Source organism: Pleurodeles waltl, chromosome 4_2, assembly GCF_031143425.1.
Source record: "Pleurodeles waltl isolate 20211129_DDA chromosome 4_2, aPleWal1.hap1.20221129, whole genome shotgun sequence".
NCBI classification, from domain to species: Eukaryota; Metazoa; Chordata; class Amphibia; order Caudata; family Salamandridae; genus Pleurodeles; species Pleurodeles waltl.
Genome location: NC_090443.1, coordinates 558,965,886 through 558,981,157, shown reverse-complemented (window position 1 = coordinate 558,981,157; position 15,272 = coordinate 558,965,886). Strand labels below are relative to the sequence as shown.

Genomic DNA, 15,272 nt, shown 5'->3' with positions numbered 1-15,272 from the left:
CTGGTGGTCCGACCGCCAGGGTCATAATGTGGCAATCGGACCACCAGGAGTACAGCAGTCCGACCGTCACAATGGGGCTGGTAGTCTCAAGACTGCCAGGCTCATAATGAGGGCCTACATCTATCTGTGTCCTCTGTGAAGATGAACTATGTTGGTATTTTTCAAAACAACAGAAAATATATTTTGCTTTTTAGTCCATCTTTCACAAAATCTAGTTCATTCCTTCATTTCAAAGGGGAACCACAGTTGTACATTTTGAAAATATCTGCTTTTTCCCACAGGATAATCAGGTATTTGTTTTATTTTCTGCAGATCCTTGTCGTATATCTCAAGAGGGTATAGACTTGCATAATTTAGAACTGATGGGAGAGGTTTCAGTGTTCCGTCAAGGGGAAACCATTAAATTTAAATGCAAATCTGGATATTTTGAAAATACACCGCTAATTGGAACCTGCAAGAACAGCATCATAGCCTATCCCACGTGCATGCCAATAGGTAAGTGCATCGAACTGGACTTGGAGTCATGCATGCAGGGATTTCTGAATTCCTATGTTTTCTTCAATTGTATTCTTCTTCGCATTTCCTCCAAAGACTATGATGTCAATTTTGCTACCTCTGGCATTTTTATGAATTGCCATCTGTGCCTTATCGAGTTACATGTATTGTCAACCCCACTTCTTATAAAGAATGATCCCCTTGTGAGTTTACATACCTCACAAATAGGAAAAGATAACAAGCATTTGCAATGCAATGGATCTCGCATTTGCTCAAGTTAAAGCTATTAGCATTGTAACCTCCTAACCGGACTTTTCTTGCCGCATAAACTGAAAATGAAAAGTAAAACAGTTTCACATATGCGAGCAGACGACCGCCATGAGCGCAAAGCAGACACACAAAAGGAAACAGAAGTTGTCTCAGAGTGAAACGTATCGGCAAAAGTGCAATTATCCATGTAACCAGCAAAAGTGCAATTATCCACATAACTGGCAAAAGTGCAAATATCCATGTAACAGGGTCGACATCATGTTAAGCGCTTGACTACCACCCAGCGAGATTGCTCTGCCTATGAAATAAAGAGAAAAAGTAGTCCAGAAACCATACAGAAAACATTGAGCCTCGTATGGTTTCAGTAGTTGCCCGTTGCACTCGAGATGGGCTAAACACCAGAAAAGGCATGACGTATGCATGCCTTTCACTAATTAAATCAAGCGAAGTTTAAAAGGCAAGCCCACGAACCAACCAAACTAATGGGCATGACATGGGCGTGCTTAAAAGGCCACAGAGAGATTACACCAGGGACAGAGCATTTTGCACCCTCAACCCTAAAAACAGAAGTCATATAAAGTGAATTTATAGAACACACCTTTTTTACAAATTTTATAAGTGGCAATCTATCTCCTTCTGGACCAGGACTGCTGAGTATTTGGTAGCCTATTGCATACTCATTTTAGAAGTAATAGTCCTGAGGGACAGGGTAATGGTCTTACATGGATGGTGCACGGTGTTTTCACCCAAAATACATAGGAGTGCAGGATACTACACAAAAACACACTGTTTAATTTATAGCTATAATAATAATAGTAATTCTTATACAGTGCTTAACACCACTATTTATGTTGTTTCTAAGCACTGTAACTACCAGGCAATACAACTACTCAATTTGTTGATACTCAGTTCACCACACTAAGGGCCTAATTACAAGTGCCCTTTTGAGGAAGGTTTTAGTTCTGCATCCATGGCAGTGGTGGCTGGTGGTACTTGAAAGGGGTGGGGTGCCTCTTAAATGCTTTTAAAATGTGGGAGCTTTTCACTTTAGTACATTCGTTTATATCACTATAGTGAGAGGCATTTATTAAAACTATTAAAAGATGCCTCTCACTATAGTGATATTAAACGATGTACTAAGGAGCAACAAACCTGCATGTTAAAAGCTTAAAAGAGACTAGAGCACGTTTATTCAGATTACGTGCATCTTTAACTCACTTGTATGCTTTTAACATCCAGGAGCATTTTATTTTAGTACTCAAGCTGTGCCACTATATTGGGAGGCATTTATGATAACTGTTAATGAATGCCTTTTAGTATAGTGACATTAACATATTTACTAAAGTGAAATGCTCCTGCATGTTAATAGCATACAAGAGACCAAACCACGTTTAAATATGTCATTTCAGGATGCACACATCCTGAGCTCACTTACTCAAAAGTGGTATCTTGTATGCTTTTAACATGCATGTGCATTTCACTTTAGTACATCATATTATATCCCTATATTGAGAGACATTTATTAACAGTTTTAATTAATGCCTCTCAGTTTAGTGATATAAACTGATGTACTAAAGTAAAACGGCCTGAATGATAAAAGCACATATACGGAATACTTTTACCTACATGAGTTCCAGATGTGTGCTCTGCTGCACCAGCCTGCAATTTGTTTTTATTGTTTCTAAAAAAGTAAAAACGAATGACAAGCTGGCAGGCATGATAGAAAGCCTCCAACCACCTTTTCACTTACCTGGCAAATCCTGCTCTTGTACACGCACAGCGGCCTGCAACAGGATGTGCTGCTACTGTTTCATTCGAGGATGGGAGACAGCCCTCTTGGTCTCCGATGCAAAAGCATGACTCATGACTTTGAGTCTCATGCCTGCAGTCATTCACAGGCTGCAAGCAAAACTCTTTCCCAACACATCACACGTGACGAGCATGGGACCCACTTGAAAGTTTCTGGCTGCCTGGCTCTCACGCAGCTAGTGCGAGAGGCAACCAAGCACTTAAACAGCACACCATGGGCTTAAAGCCCTAATAAAAAAATAGCTTGTATGAATGGTAATTACTCTTATGTGGAAAAACGAAGTCGGTGATGCCCTGGCACCCTTCAGTGGCAGCCGCTGCTGATCCATGGAGTTCAAAATAGTGGAGGCCCCTTTACCTCCAGTGCTGGAGATTATTCGTTGGACCAGGAGGATCTCTTAGGAATGGGGAATTACTGGGGGAATAGTTAATTCTGGATCTGATTCCTCTGTAATTCTTCAGTTTCCCTCATATTTTTCAGGTGATTTCAGCAACTGAAAGCATGAGAAGTGCATCTTTTTCAGTCTAAATGTGTCCATTATCAGGGTTACTAAGCTGGGCAGGCAATTATAGGAGGTTTTAATGTTCAGTATGGGTAACAGAAAAATTACCCCAGCAATTTATTAGCAGATCACTGCTGACTCAACCAGTGCTAGATAAAAGCCAATATGAAATTACATCCTTGTAATCTGAAGAGAAAAACTTTTTAATCGAGACAGTCAATCCCTAATGTTCAAGATATGAATGTTTATTCCATTTCGGTTAACTATCACATCCAATAAAATATCTCTGATGTCGTTCACTGAATTCTTTATTCCAAAGTTTTTAAAACATATCTTAAATGGTGGTAGAAGACTCATGGTTATAAGATGCCCATATTATGCGGTTGGTGAAAATGGTCTTTGGTATTTCAAATGATGGTATAAGGCTCACGATTAGAAGCCCAAAAGAAGCAACAGAGTCACTAACCATGTGTTGGCTGTATGAACTTACATTATTTTGATCAAAAACTTTGGAATAAAGAATTGAAATATTTAATCCCTCTGCATTCTGTCTTCGATATTCTTGTACCACAATATTCTTGAGATTGATATTCAATAGCACAATCCCTGCAGATCACCTAGTCACAAGGTTGGCTGTGTGAAAGAAGAGACCGTCTGTGCAGGAAATTATAATATGCTGATTTCCTGCTCAAGGGGCATCCTGCACGTGGTAATCTTCATTATGAACATCCATTATACAGTTTTACTTACTTTAGTGGAACATGCTTAGTCAGGAATAATCTGTATGATTTGCAAATGTTGACCTTTTGTGACTTCAGATATCTACAGCAGTGAAGAAAAGCTTCACTCCCCCTTAGCCCAGCAAGTAATAATCTGCATTGGTCCCCCAGGTTTTGCTTAAGCATGTGACACTAGCAGGAGCAGCAGCAATAACAATCCAATATTTTTTTCTGAAGGACAGCAATGCCACGGAACATGTTTCATTGCTTATGTTCCCTGTCACCCACTGGTACTAAATTATTGTAAAGTGCATGCAAAGGGTATCTCAATGTGCCTAGTTTGAAAACCTGTGAAGGAATATCATTTGTTGTGCAACAGAACAACTTCTGGAAGTGAGTAGTCTTCTTGCAAATTGTGGCACAGAGAAGGAACCTAGACTGCTATAAATTCATAATATCTAGACGTCCTGGAGAATTTAGGAAGGGGACATTTATATTCCTTATCTCCTCTAAAAGTGTGCGCATGTAATAGACCACCATTCTGTGATTCAAGACCAATAGCAAAGTAGTTAGTACCTGGGATAACATGTATAGTTTCTTCTAAAGGACAAGGTGGCTAGTAAGAAATAATCCTTCTCTTCCCATTAAAGGACTCTGCTTATAAAAGAAAATGATTTAATCAAGTAGTTACAAGATGAACAAACCAATGCCTTCTTGCAAATAATATGATTCCGTGCCTATCATAACATGGAGTACTTATTCTCCTTAGTGGACTAGTCATTTTCTTTAAATCTTCAATAACCAGTTGATCAATTCTTTAAAGCCTTCAGACTGATCCTCTTCTGATTTAGTAATATATCTATTTCATATGATCTCCAATTTTTCTCCTTTTATAAAATGTTTTTATATGCACTTTAACTTATATGTCAATTTACATAGTTGCATGTTTTACATTGTCCTTCAATAAAACACATCTTGCATATATCCAGTATGTGTTCCAACATTTTTCATATCATAGGTGTAAGGAAATGCCTCCTTGGCATGGTTACCCCCTGACTTTTTGCCTTTGCTGATGCTATGTTTTGAATTGAAAGTGTGCTGAGGCCTGCTAACCAGGCCCCAGCATCAGTGTTCTTTCCCTAACCTGTACTTTTGTATCCACAATTGGCACACCCTGGCATCCAGGTAAGCCCCTTGTAACTGGTACCTCTGGTACCAAGGGCCCTGATGCCAGGGAAGGTCTCTAAGGGCTGCAACATGTCTTATGCCACCCTGGAGACCCCTCACTCAGCACAGACACACTGCTTGCCAGCTTGTGTGTGCTGGTGAGAACAAAATGAGTAAGTCAACATGGCACTCGCCTCAGGGTGCCATGCCAGCTTCTCACTGCCTATGCAAGTATAGATAAGTCACCCCTCTAGCAGGCCTTACAGCCCTAAGGCAGGGTGCACTATACCATAGGTGAGGGCACCAGTGCATGAGCACTGTGCCCCTACCGTGTCTAAGCCAAACCTTAGACGTTGTAAGTGCAGGGTAGCCATAAGAGTATATGGTCTGGGAGTTTGTCAAACACGAACTCCACAGCACCATAATGGCTACACTGAAAACGGGGAAGTTTCGTATCAAACTTCTCAGCACAATAAATGCACACTGATGCCAGTGTACATTTTATTGTGAAATACACCCCAGAGGGCACCTTAGAGGTGCCCCCTGAAACCTTAACCGACTATCTGTGTAGGCTGACTGGTTCCAGCAGCCTGCCACAACCGAGACATGTTGCTGGCCCCATGGGGAGAGTGCCTTTGTCACTCTGAGGCCAGTAACAAAGCCTGCACTGGGTGGAGATGCTAACACCTCCCCCAGGCAGGAGCTGTAACACCTGGCGGTGAGCCTCAAAGGCTCACCCCCTTTGTTCCAGCACCACAGGACACTCCAGCTAGTGGAGTTGCCCGCCCCCTCCGGCCACGGCCCCACTTTTGGCGGCAAGGCCGGGGGAAATAATGAGACTAACAAGGAGGAGTCACTGGCCAGTCAGGACAGCCCCTAAGGTGTCCTGAGCTGAAGTGACTCTAACTTTTAGAAATCCTCCATCTTGCAGATGGAGGATTCCCCCAATAGGGATAGGATTGTGACCCCCTCCCCTTGGGAGGAGGCACAAAGAGGGTGTACCCACCCTCAGGGCTAGTAGCCATTGGCTACTAACCCCCCAGACCTAAACACGCCCTTAAATTTAGTATTTAAGGGCTTCCCTGAACCTAAGAATTTAGATTCTTGCAACTACAAGAAGAAGAGGACTGCTGAGCTGAAAGACCCCTGCAGAAGAAGAAAAGAAGACACCAACTGCTTTGGCCCCAGACCTACCGGCCTGTCTCCTGCCTTCTAAAGAAACCTGTTCCAGCGACGCTTTCCCCAGGACCAGCGACCTCTGAATCCTCAGAGGACTGCCCTGCTTCAAGAAAGACAAGAAACTCCCGAGGACAGCGGCCCTGCTCTAAAAAGACTGCAACTTTGTTACAGAGGAGCAGATTTAAAGACCCCTGCAAATCCCCGCAAGAAGCGTGAGACTTGCAACACTGCACCCGGTGACCCCGACTCGACTGGTGGAGAACCAACACCTCAGGGAGGACCCTCCGGCGACTCCGAGACCGTGAGTAACCAAAGTTGTCCCCCCTGAGCCCCCACAGCGACGCCTGCAGAGAGAATCCCGAGGCTCCCCCTGACCGCGACTGCCTGACTCTAAAGTCCCGACGGCTGGAAAAGACCCTGCACCCGCAGCCCCCAGCACCTGAAGGAACGGAACTTCAGTGCAGGAGTGACCCCCAGGAGGCCCTCTCCCTTGCCCAGGGGGTGGCTACCCCGAGGAGCCCCCCCCTTGCCTGCCTGCACCGCTGAAGAGACCCCTTGGTCTCCCTTTGACTCCCATTGGAAACCCGATGCCAGTTTACACACTGCACCCGGCCGCCCCCACGCTGCTGAGGGTGTACTTTCTGTGTGGACTTGTGTCCCCCCGGGTGCCCTACAAAACCCCCTGGTCTGCCGTCCGAAGACGCGGGTACTTACCTGCTGGCAGACTGGAACCGGGGCACCCCCTTCTCTCCATTGAAGCCTATGTGTTTTGGGCACCTCTTTGACCTCTGCACCTGACCGGCCCTGAGCTGCTGGTGTGGTAACTTTGGGGTTGCTCTGAACCCCCAACGGTGGGCTACCTTGGACCCAAAACTGAGACCTGTAGGTGATTTACTTACCTGCTAAAACTAACTATACTTTACCTCCCCCAGGAACAGTGAAAATTGCAGTGTGTCTACTTTTAAAACAGCTATTTGTGTTTTATGTAAAAAGTATATATGCTGCTGTAATTATTCAAAGTTCCTAAAGTACTTACCTGCAATACCTTTCAAATGAGATATTACATGTAGAATTTGAACCTGTGGTTCTTAAAATAAACTAAGAAAAGATATTTTTCTATAACAAAACCTATTGGCTGGATTTGTCTCTGAGTGTGTGTTCCTCATTTATTGCCTGTGTGTATGTACAACAAATGCTTAACACTACTCCTTTGATAAGCCTACTGCTCGACCACACTACCACAAAATAGAGCATTAGTATTATCTCTTTTTGCCACTATCTTACCTCTAAGGGGAACCCTTGGACTCTGTGCATGCTATTCCTTACTTTGAAATAGCACATACAGAGCCAACTTCCTACAATAGGTCAACCTGTATTTAGTACATCATAAATGTAGTACAACAGTACATCTTATGGCAGAAAGCAACATTTATTAATCCTTTTTTCAATGTAAACTTTAAACAGTGTCTATGCACTACCTGACGTTATCAGAATTGGGGTTGGTGGTCATGTGTCTGCTCTCTTCCCATCTACTGAATCTTGACTTTGGCATTTACTCTGAATCATTCTAGTAATCATCCTAGCTGTCCACTACTTCCACAAAGGAGGCAACAACAGCTGCCCAATCATCTGCTAGTGAAGTGTTTCCCAAATTGTTGATCATGAGCTGATTTCTGGCGTGCATGGACAGTCTGAGCTGTAAAGACGCATGTAAATTCTGTGCTTATCTTGTCACATTTGCTGCGCTTCAACGACAGAGGTCAAATGTCAGGCTGTCTTCTGACAAGGTGCTGCTTATTCTTTTAACATGGGATTGATGTTTACTTTTCTTTCCCTCCCTGCTGTATATGTCGTGGTGGTAGATCTAGAACGCTAAGTATTTGCACTTTCACTGTATATGTCCCTGTTCCACCAACTATGGATGTCTCTGGGCTCTACGGACATTGGGCAGATGCATGATTTCTCCCAATTAGTTCGAAGGCCAGTTACTTCGCCCGGCTGCTGCAACTTCTGGGCGCTCAAATTCACGCCTGTTTCTGTGTCCCCAAAAACCAAAGCAGATCATCCACACAATGCAAGATGTTAAGTTGAGTGTCTTGGAATGGCATGCCTTTCCCTCTGCTTTCCTATCTGACAATGCTTGTGAATGGCTCTATGGCCCGAAACAAACAGCATTAGAGATAGCGAAAAACCTTGATAGGTTCGTCTTTTTCTCAGTGACCTCAGAAATATTGGCCCGTATTTATACTTTTTGACGCTAAACTGCGCTAACGCAGTTTAGCGTCAAAAAAATTAGCGCCGGCTAACGCCATTCTGAAGCGCCATGCGGGCGCCGTATTTATAGAATGGCGTTAGCCGGCGTTAGCCGACCGGCGCTGCCTGGTGTGCGTGAAAAAAAACCACGTACACCAGGCAGCGCCGGCGTAGGGGAAAATGGCGTATGGGCGTCTCAAAATGGGGCAAGTCAGGCTGAGGCAAAAAAATCGCCTTAACCCGATTTGCGCCATTTTTTTACGACGCCCAACCCCAATTAACATGACTCCTGTCTAAGCAAAGACAGGAGTCATGCCCCCTTGCCCAATGGCCATGCCCAGGGGACTTATGTCCCCTGGGCATGGTCATTGGGCATAGTGGCATGTGGGGGGCACAATTCAGGCCCCCCTATGCCACAAAAAAAAAAAAATAATACTTACCTGAACTTACCTTAATGTCCCTGGGGTGGGTCCCTCCATCCTTGGGTGTCCTCCTGGGGTGGGCAAAGGTGGCAGGGGGTGTCCCTGGGGGCAGGGGGGCACCTCTGGGCTCATTCTGAGCCCACAGGTCCCTTAACGCCTGCCCTGACCCAGGCGTTAAAATCCAGCGCAAATGCGGGGTTTTTTGCCCCGCCCACTCCCGGGCGTCATTTTTGCCCGAGAGTATAAATACCACGCACATGCCTGGGAGTCATTTTTTTAGACGGGAACGCCTACCTTGCATCTCATTAACGCAAGGAAGGTGTTCACGCAAAAAAATGACGCTAACTCCATGAACTTTGGCGCTAGACGCGTCTAACGCCAAAGTATAAATATGGAGTTAGTTTTGCATCGAATTTGCGTCGAAAAAAACAACGCAAATTCGGCGCAAACGAAGTATAAATATGCCCCATTATGTCTAATCTTAACATGGGCTCATCCATCTGAAAATAAAGAATCATTATTCATTTGTCCCACCAGGGGCCCAGATTCATGCGGTGCACTGATGCATTACTGTACATCCAATTTAGCATGTCAAAGGCCTCTGTAGGTCCACTAACAGGTCCACAGACTTGGGACCCCTGCCACAGTGTCTCATTCATTACCTGTATAAACTGTTGAATATTTAGTGAGATGTTGGGTTGAGGAATACAATCATTTTTGCTCTGCATGTACCAACTGCTGTAGATGAGGCTGCAAATGAACAGCTAGTACATTTGTGAGAAATTTATAGTCAAAATTTACCATTGACAAGGGACAGTAGGGTAGGTGGACATATCCTCTTGGTCGATGTGTGGCTTAGGTAGGGAAATCAGTAGTGCCTCTTTTATGGTAGGTGGAAGACTGCCATCGGTCCAGACCACTATATACAGCTCCACCAAGTGGGGAACTATAAGTGAAGCATATGTTCGATAGAATTCCCCTGGGAGTCAACCCGTCAGAGGAGTTTTCCCGCTGGCTAAATCCTTAATGGCCCTTCTTAGTTCTTGTTCAGTAATCTGCTGTCCTAACATTTTCTTTGTTCTAAACTGTGGGTAAGGTAGTCTATTCCTGAATGTTGCTATATTTGTGGAACGTTTGTGCCACATTCGTGGCAGAATGTGATCAGCCATATACATGCTTATAGTGCTGCATAAAGATTCCATGTATGTTTATTTGTGAGGGTAGAAAGGTGCCCCCTGGGACTCTAATTTCCTGATATTTTGTATGCTGTGATTTGGGCTAACCAACCATGACAGATGTCTACCTGCTCCCACCTCCCCATGTGATGTAGCAAAATATTCTTTGTACTTGAACAAGCCTAATCTCCTCACCACTTCCGCATGTTTACCCTGTACCTAACGCTGTTCTTGTCTACAGGATGGATCTGCAAGGGCTCGAATGTCAGGTGTGCAGAGAGTGCTTTCTAGGTTTGTGAGCACTGCCTCTAGAGTCTTTGTACTAGTATCTGTCTACTCATACAGTGCCCTCGTACAACCGACTAGAATGCTTCCCATTGTTTGGGCACAAGTGCAGTGGTATGCTGGTTGAGAAGGAATTATTCACTAATATTGTCAGCTGAAAAGTCCCAAAAGACCGGGTCAATTAGCAGTTCAGGGCAAAGTCTCCAGGTCTCATTGGAGGCAATTTTTTCCTCCACCGAAGCCTTCTTACCCATAGATTTTATTCTGAGATTGTACCGTCTAAAAACTCCAACTGGTAATCATTCCTGCTACCTGTGGAGAGATCATGACTCTATGCAGGCAGATGCGGAGGTTGTAAATAAGAATATAATAATAAGAATATACCTTAAACTGTCTGTTCCTGTATCTCCACACACCATGAAGGTCCCAGTTAGGTGCTTAGTCTCAAAAGTGTTGAGCCACCCTATTGGCTGGGGAATCCACCAGTGGGAGAGTACAGCGGTCAAGAGAAACATCAGCAACACCATTGAAATCCCCACCCAATATATGTGCCTCCATAACATTTGTGCTTGTGTGGCCCACGTTCGGGACATACATGCTGCCGATTACTAGGAGTTCCCCATCAAGGGCCTTGTTACTATAGTATATCTCCATTCTCTGTCCACTGTCTGCGAGGACCACACAAATAGAACTCCTGATCGGATCCAAATCAACATTCCTCTAGCATATGAAGAGTAATTTGTGGCATATACCTGCCCCCTGCATCTCTTCTGCAATCTGGTGACCTCGCTCCCAAACAGGTGCCTTTTCTGAGTGCAAAATGCATACCTCTGTGTATTAAGTACATGTATACACAACATCTCTTTGCAGCCAAGTTCATGGTTGTCACATTACATGTAGGAACAGTATAATTAAGAACTGGGGGAGCCCTCTGCCACTGGGAAATTCTCAGCCTACTGATCTCAAGTGAGCACATGCAGTTGAGAAGACGTTGCTTCCCTCTGTCAGCCTTCGCCAGTCATACATCTGCATGTCTAATATCTGACACCCCCTTACATGTTAAAAATATATAATGCTCAGTATTTGCATACCAAAAGTTCCCAGCTACCCTATCCCAGTGTATCCTGAGAATGACCAAACCCCCAAAACCCAGAAAATAGCAATTGTGATATGAGTATGCTCTATCACCTCGTATGAGCAGTGGAGCAGTGAATGGGGTGGGGGGACTTACCATCAAGTGACAGTGGAACTATCATCTTTACATATGCCATCCCTTAAGCACTCATGTTCTCTACGCACCATATGCTACCTTTCCATCAGCTGGGGGGACCCGATGATGGGGCCCCAGAGCACCTGAGCCCCTGGTATCAGTCTGGAACATCACAAAGTGTGAAAATATCACAGATCATCAGCTGTACACGTGGTCAATCTCAGTCCGTTGCCGGATTCTAAAAAGGGCAAGTCAGAGTCCTAGCCTTCTCTTGTTGAATAAGTCTCCTTTGCACTCTGTTCCTGCGAACACTCCCCACCAAACTGGATTGCCCCATCTATGGCCACCATCTTGCCTGATCTGTCTGATACTTGGAGGGGGAATTCCTCATGGATCAGTCTCTGCAGCGCTGTCGCACCTGCTCAGATGGAGCAAGCACAGCTGGGTGGTCCCATAGGTGCCATTTCTATACCTCAGAATCCAGTCCCATACATTTGTGGGCCGTCAAGGAATCATCCACTGTGATTTTTAAGTGTGCTGGAAATAGAAGCATATGGTATATGTACTGTTCTTTGAATGTATAGTCATGGGCCAGACTGTGTTCAATGCATGAGTCACATGTTTGGGGCCACCAACCCTCTAGATGACAAACCTAGCAATGATGGTGGTTTGGTCCCCTGAAAACCACTCTTACATAATATGCAGCCCAATGGGGAATGTGGCCTATGTGGTACTGGCCACAGGTGAGACCAGCGGCACAGAAACTTGCCAAGTATCCCCTCACTATTTGCTCCCCTAAGGTCTGCAGTGCAGGAGAGATGCTAGCCCAGTATAAGGTACTTTGTGGGAGGTTGTTCAGTGCCACATCCTGCCATCTCCTATCTTGTTAGCTGTCTAAGTGCAGTTGTAACTGGTTCGCAGTAGTCCATCTGCGGTCTCGCGGGGATGAGGGTTGGGCGGCTTATCCACTATGCTTGGCCCATCGCAACATGTTACACTGGCCTCCAATTGCCTCTGGCCACCTGTTGCCGCCACTGTGGTATCGTCATGTCATACTGTGGGACCTTCAGCAGGGACCTTCAGCAGGCTTAAGAGCAATCACATGCGGAACCCGTTACACTCAGCTTCTTGGCCTCAGGCAAGGCCTGATGTTGACAACCTGCTCTGGGCTCAGGTGGTCTGTCAGACCCTCCAGGCATCTCTCAAAGGACTGGTGGACAAAGTTCGAGCACACTCCAGGTTAGCCGATCCTGATACGCTATCCATAGGCAAACCATGTGGTCTGTTATGGGGGTCATCTCCTGCAGCATGGGCACATCTCTGCTGCCATGTCAGGCTTCAATCACTATCTTACGTCCACTGTGGCACCACCAGAGCGACTCCTTCCAACTGTCTCCCAACCACCTCCTGAACAGAGGGAAGAGAGCAACCCTATACCCCCATTTCTGGACACCCAGGGGAGGGTTCAGAGGCTCTCAACTGACCTTGATGATGTCTGGATTAACTGAGATGCTCCATAGGTGACTGGAGCTCTCTTAAGAGTGGCTATGTTTGTTGCCTCTTAACCATACCTCTCCATCCCCACTTTTTTCCTTATCATTCTACAGCCAGCTTCCTCACCAGAAACAACAGTGCTTTATCAACTTGTCTGGAGATAAGTGTTGCTAAACCAAATTGCATGATACATTTTGTGCTACTGCATTTTCCACTCGCAGCCATTCATGTAACAAATACTAGCTACTTACCGGAATCTTCCACACAACTCCAGTTCACACTATGGTCCCCTTTGGTAAGTGGTGTGCACAAGTCTATGAAGACACAAGTCTCCTTTAGTGAAGAATTACCAATGTACAAGTTTGGGTAATGGAATGAATATAAGACCAACCATATAATACCCATGATAACTATAACAATGAATGCAGAATACTTAATTATTTCATTACATTTCAACACTGGCTGTCCATTTAGCAACAGGGCTGAAAATGTTGATTTTTCGCTGTTTAAACATTTGGGTATCTAGCATTTACAGTGTCACACATGGACAGGAATATAATATGATTTTAAAAAATGAATTACAGTGTCGTAGTTGGACTCATGCTCTGGGCAAGACTGATGGTTTAAGGATGACAGCACTTTTGTTTGTAGGTGACTAGAGCAATCCTACAACAAGTCGCAACTGCCGGCCCAACACTCTGGGCTCACAAGCCTTACCTCACAAGAAACCAAAATAATAAAAGGTGATCTGTGGCAGCCTTAATGCATGGACTCAAAAGTGCAACATCTCAGGGGAGTCGTGGTTAAACAGAGATTACCCTTTTCTCACATGAGCAACATGTCTCAGTCACACACAAGCAATTACGTATAAACAGTAAAGTTTCTATAGGTTTTATTAATACAACTGCAATCCACTGTAAATTGCTTGGCTGCAATGATTAGGATAATGAATAATGCAAAAAACAGTATTGTAAAAATGAGAGTCATAAATACAAAGACCCCCAGCATCTTGCAACAACATAAGGTGTAAAATAGGTGTGAAATAAACCCTAATGCCTTAGCATGATGAACCTAATCTCTAACCTAAAGGGAGCTAGGTGTGATACACCTAATCTGCCAGTACCATGTCCATGGGAAGAGCCCCCCAGCCCTTGTTACCTTGGAATGACATCTCTATATCAGACTCCATGGGGACACGAACGCTGGGTATGGATCAAGGCGACATGTTGCATGGATAGCGTTGATGGCATCTGGTAGGAATCCTTCTGATAACCCTGTCTGCATGATAGGTATTTGACGCAAGTATTTTCCCACCAACAGATAAGAAGGCATGCTTGGGGGGGCAATTATATGAACAATTCCCTGAAAAGGTACATTATATTACTGTAACACTTAAGTGAGAAAGTATATGATGTGAATACCTACGTATATCACTTATCTGATAGTGACACCTGAAATTAAAACATCTTCCTAAATATAAGCATAGCAGTCATTTTGGAAGAAATGTTAAATAAATGTGCTAAAACAGAGCAGGCTAAGTGGGTTAAAAGTCACTAGGGGACGGGGGCACAGTTTTGCAAGCCAGAAGGCTAAGTTGTCTCCTGATTCCCAATAAAACCAAATAGGATCCACCACAACAGTGTCATCCTGCCTGGTGGGTGTGATGTTCCAGTCATCACCTGATCCTAACAGCAGGATATCTTTATAAATTATCCTCTACCACCTACTACTATGTATCTTATGTTTACACTTGAACATCCACCACCTTTGCAAACTTCTAAGGCATACACTCTCTCCTTTAAAATCTGTATTTAGAGACTGGTGTACTCTCACTCATTTTCCTCTCTGCTACCCTGAAACCAAAAGCTCCATTGTATAGTACTTGTCTGATGAGTGTGTTTCAGTCTCTGTGAAAGGCAGGTTTAGTTTTCTAGGGAAAATTATCCCAGACATTCTTAAATCTTTTTGCATACCCCTCAATACATATTGTTCTTTGGTATGGCTGGGTTCTATGCTCCTCTCCATTCCCTGCGCAATTAGTTATAAATTCTTAAAGCTGGTCTACTTCTTTGTAATCTACAGAAATTCTACAGCCGTATTCTGCCCCTGGCCCATTTCTCTTAGGGGAATTGGCTAATGAATGCAACTTGTTGTTTATCTGACAGCGCAATGGGTGGTGAGGTGGGGTGGGTTTTGGGCAGTGAAGCAGGTCTACAGAACCCTGAAATCTGGATTTTCAGCCACTGTACGTCCCCTGCAGTGGTTGAACATAACATAAGGGAGAATCACTT

The 15,272-nt window shown here is 44.4% G+C and overlaps 1 protein-coding gene across 1 annotated transcript in view; it reads left to right on the top strand.

Annotated features, from left to right (window-relative positions):
- LOC138293099 (complement factor H-like) overlaps positions 1–15,272 on the top strand; it is a 639,206-nt gene that overhangs the window by 541,398 nt on the left and 82,536 nt on the right. The window contains exon 23 of the mRNA XM_069232111.1: positions 313–495. Coding sequence (XP_069088212.1) covers positions 313–495 — 183 coding nt within the window. The remainder of the gene's footprint in view (positions 1–312; positions 496–15,272) is intronic.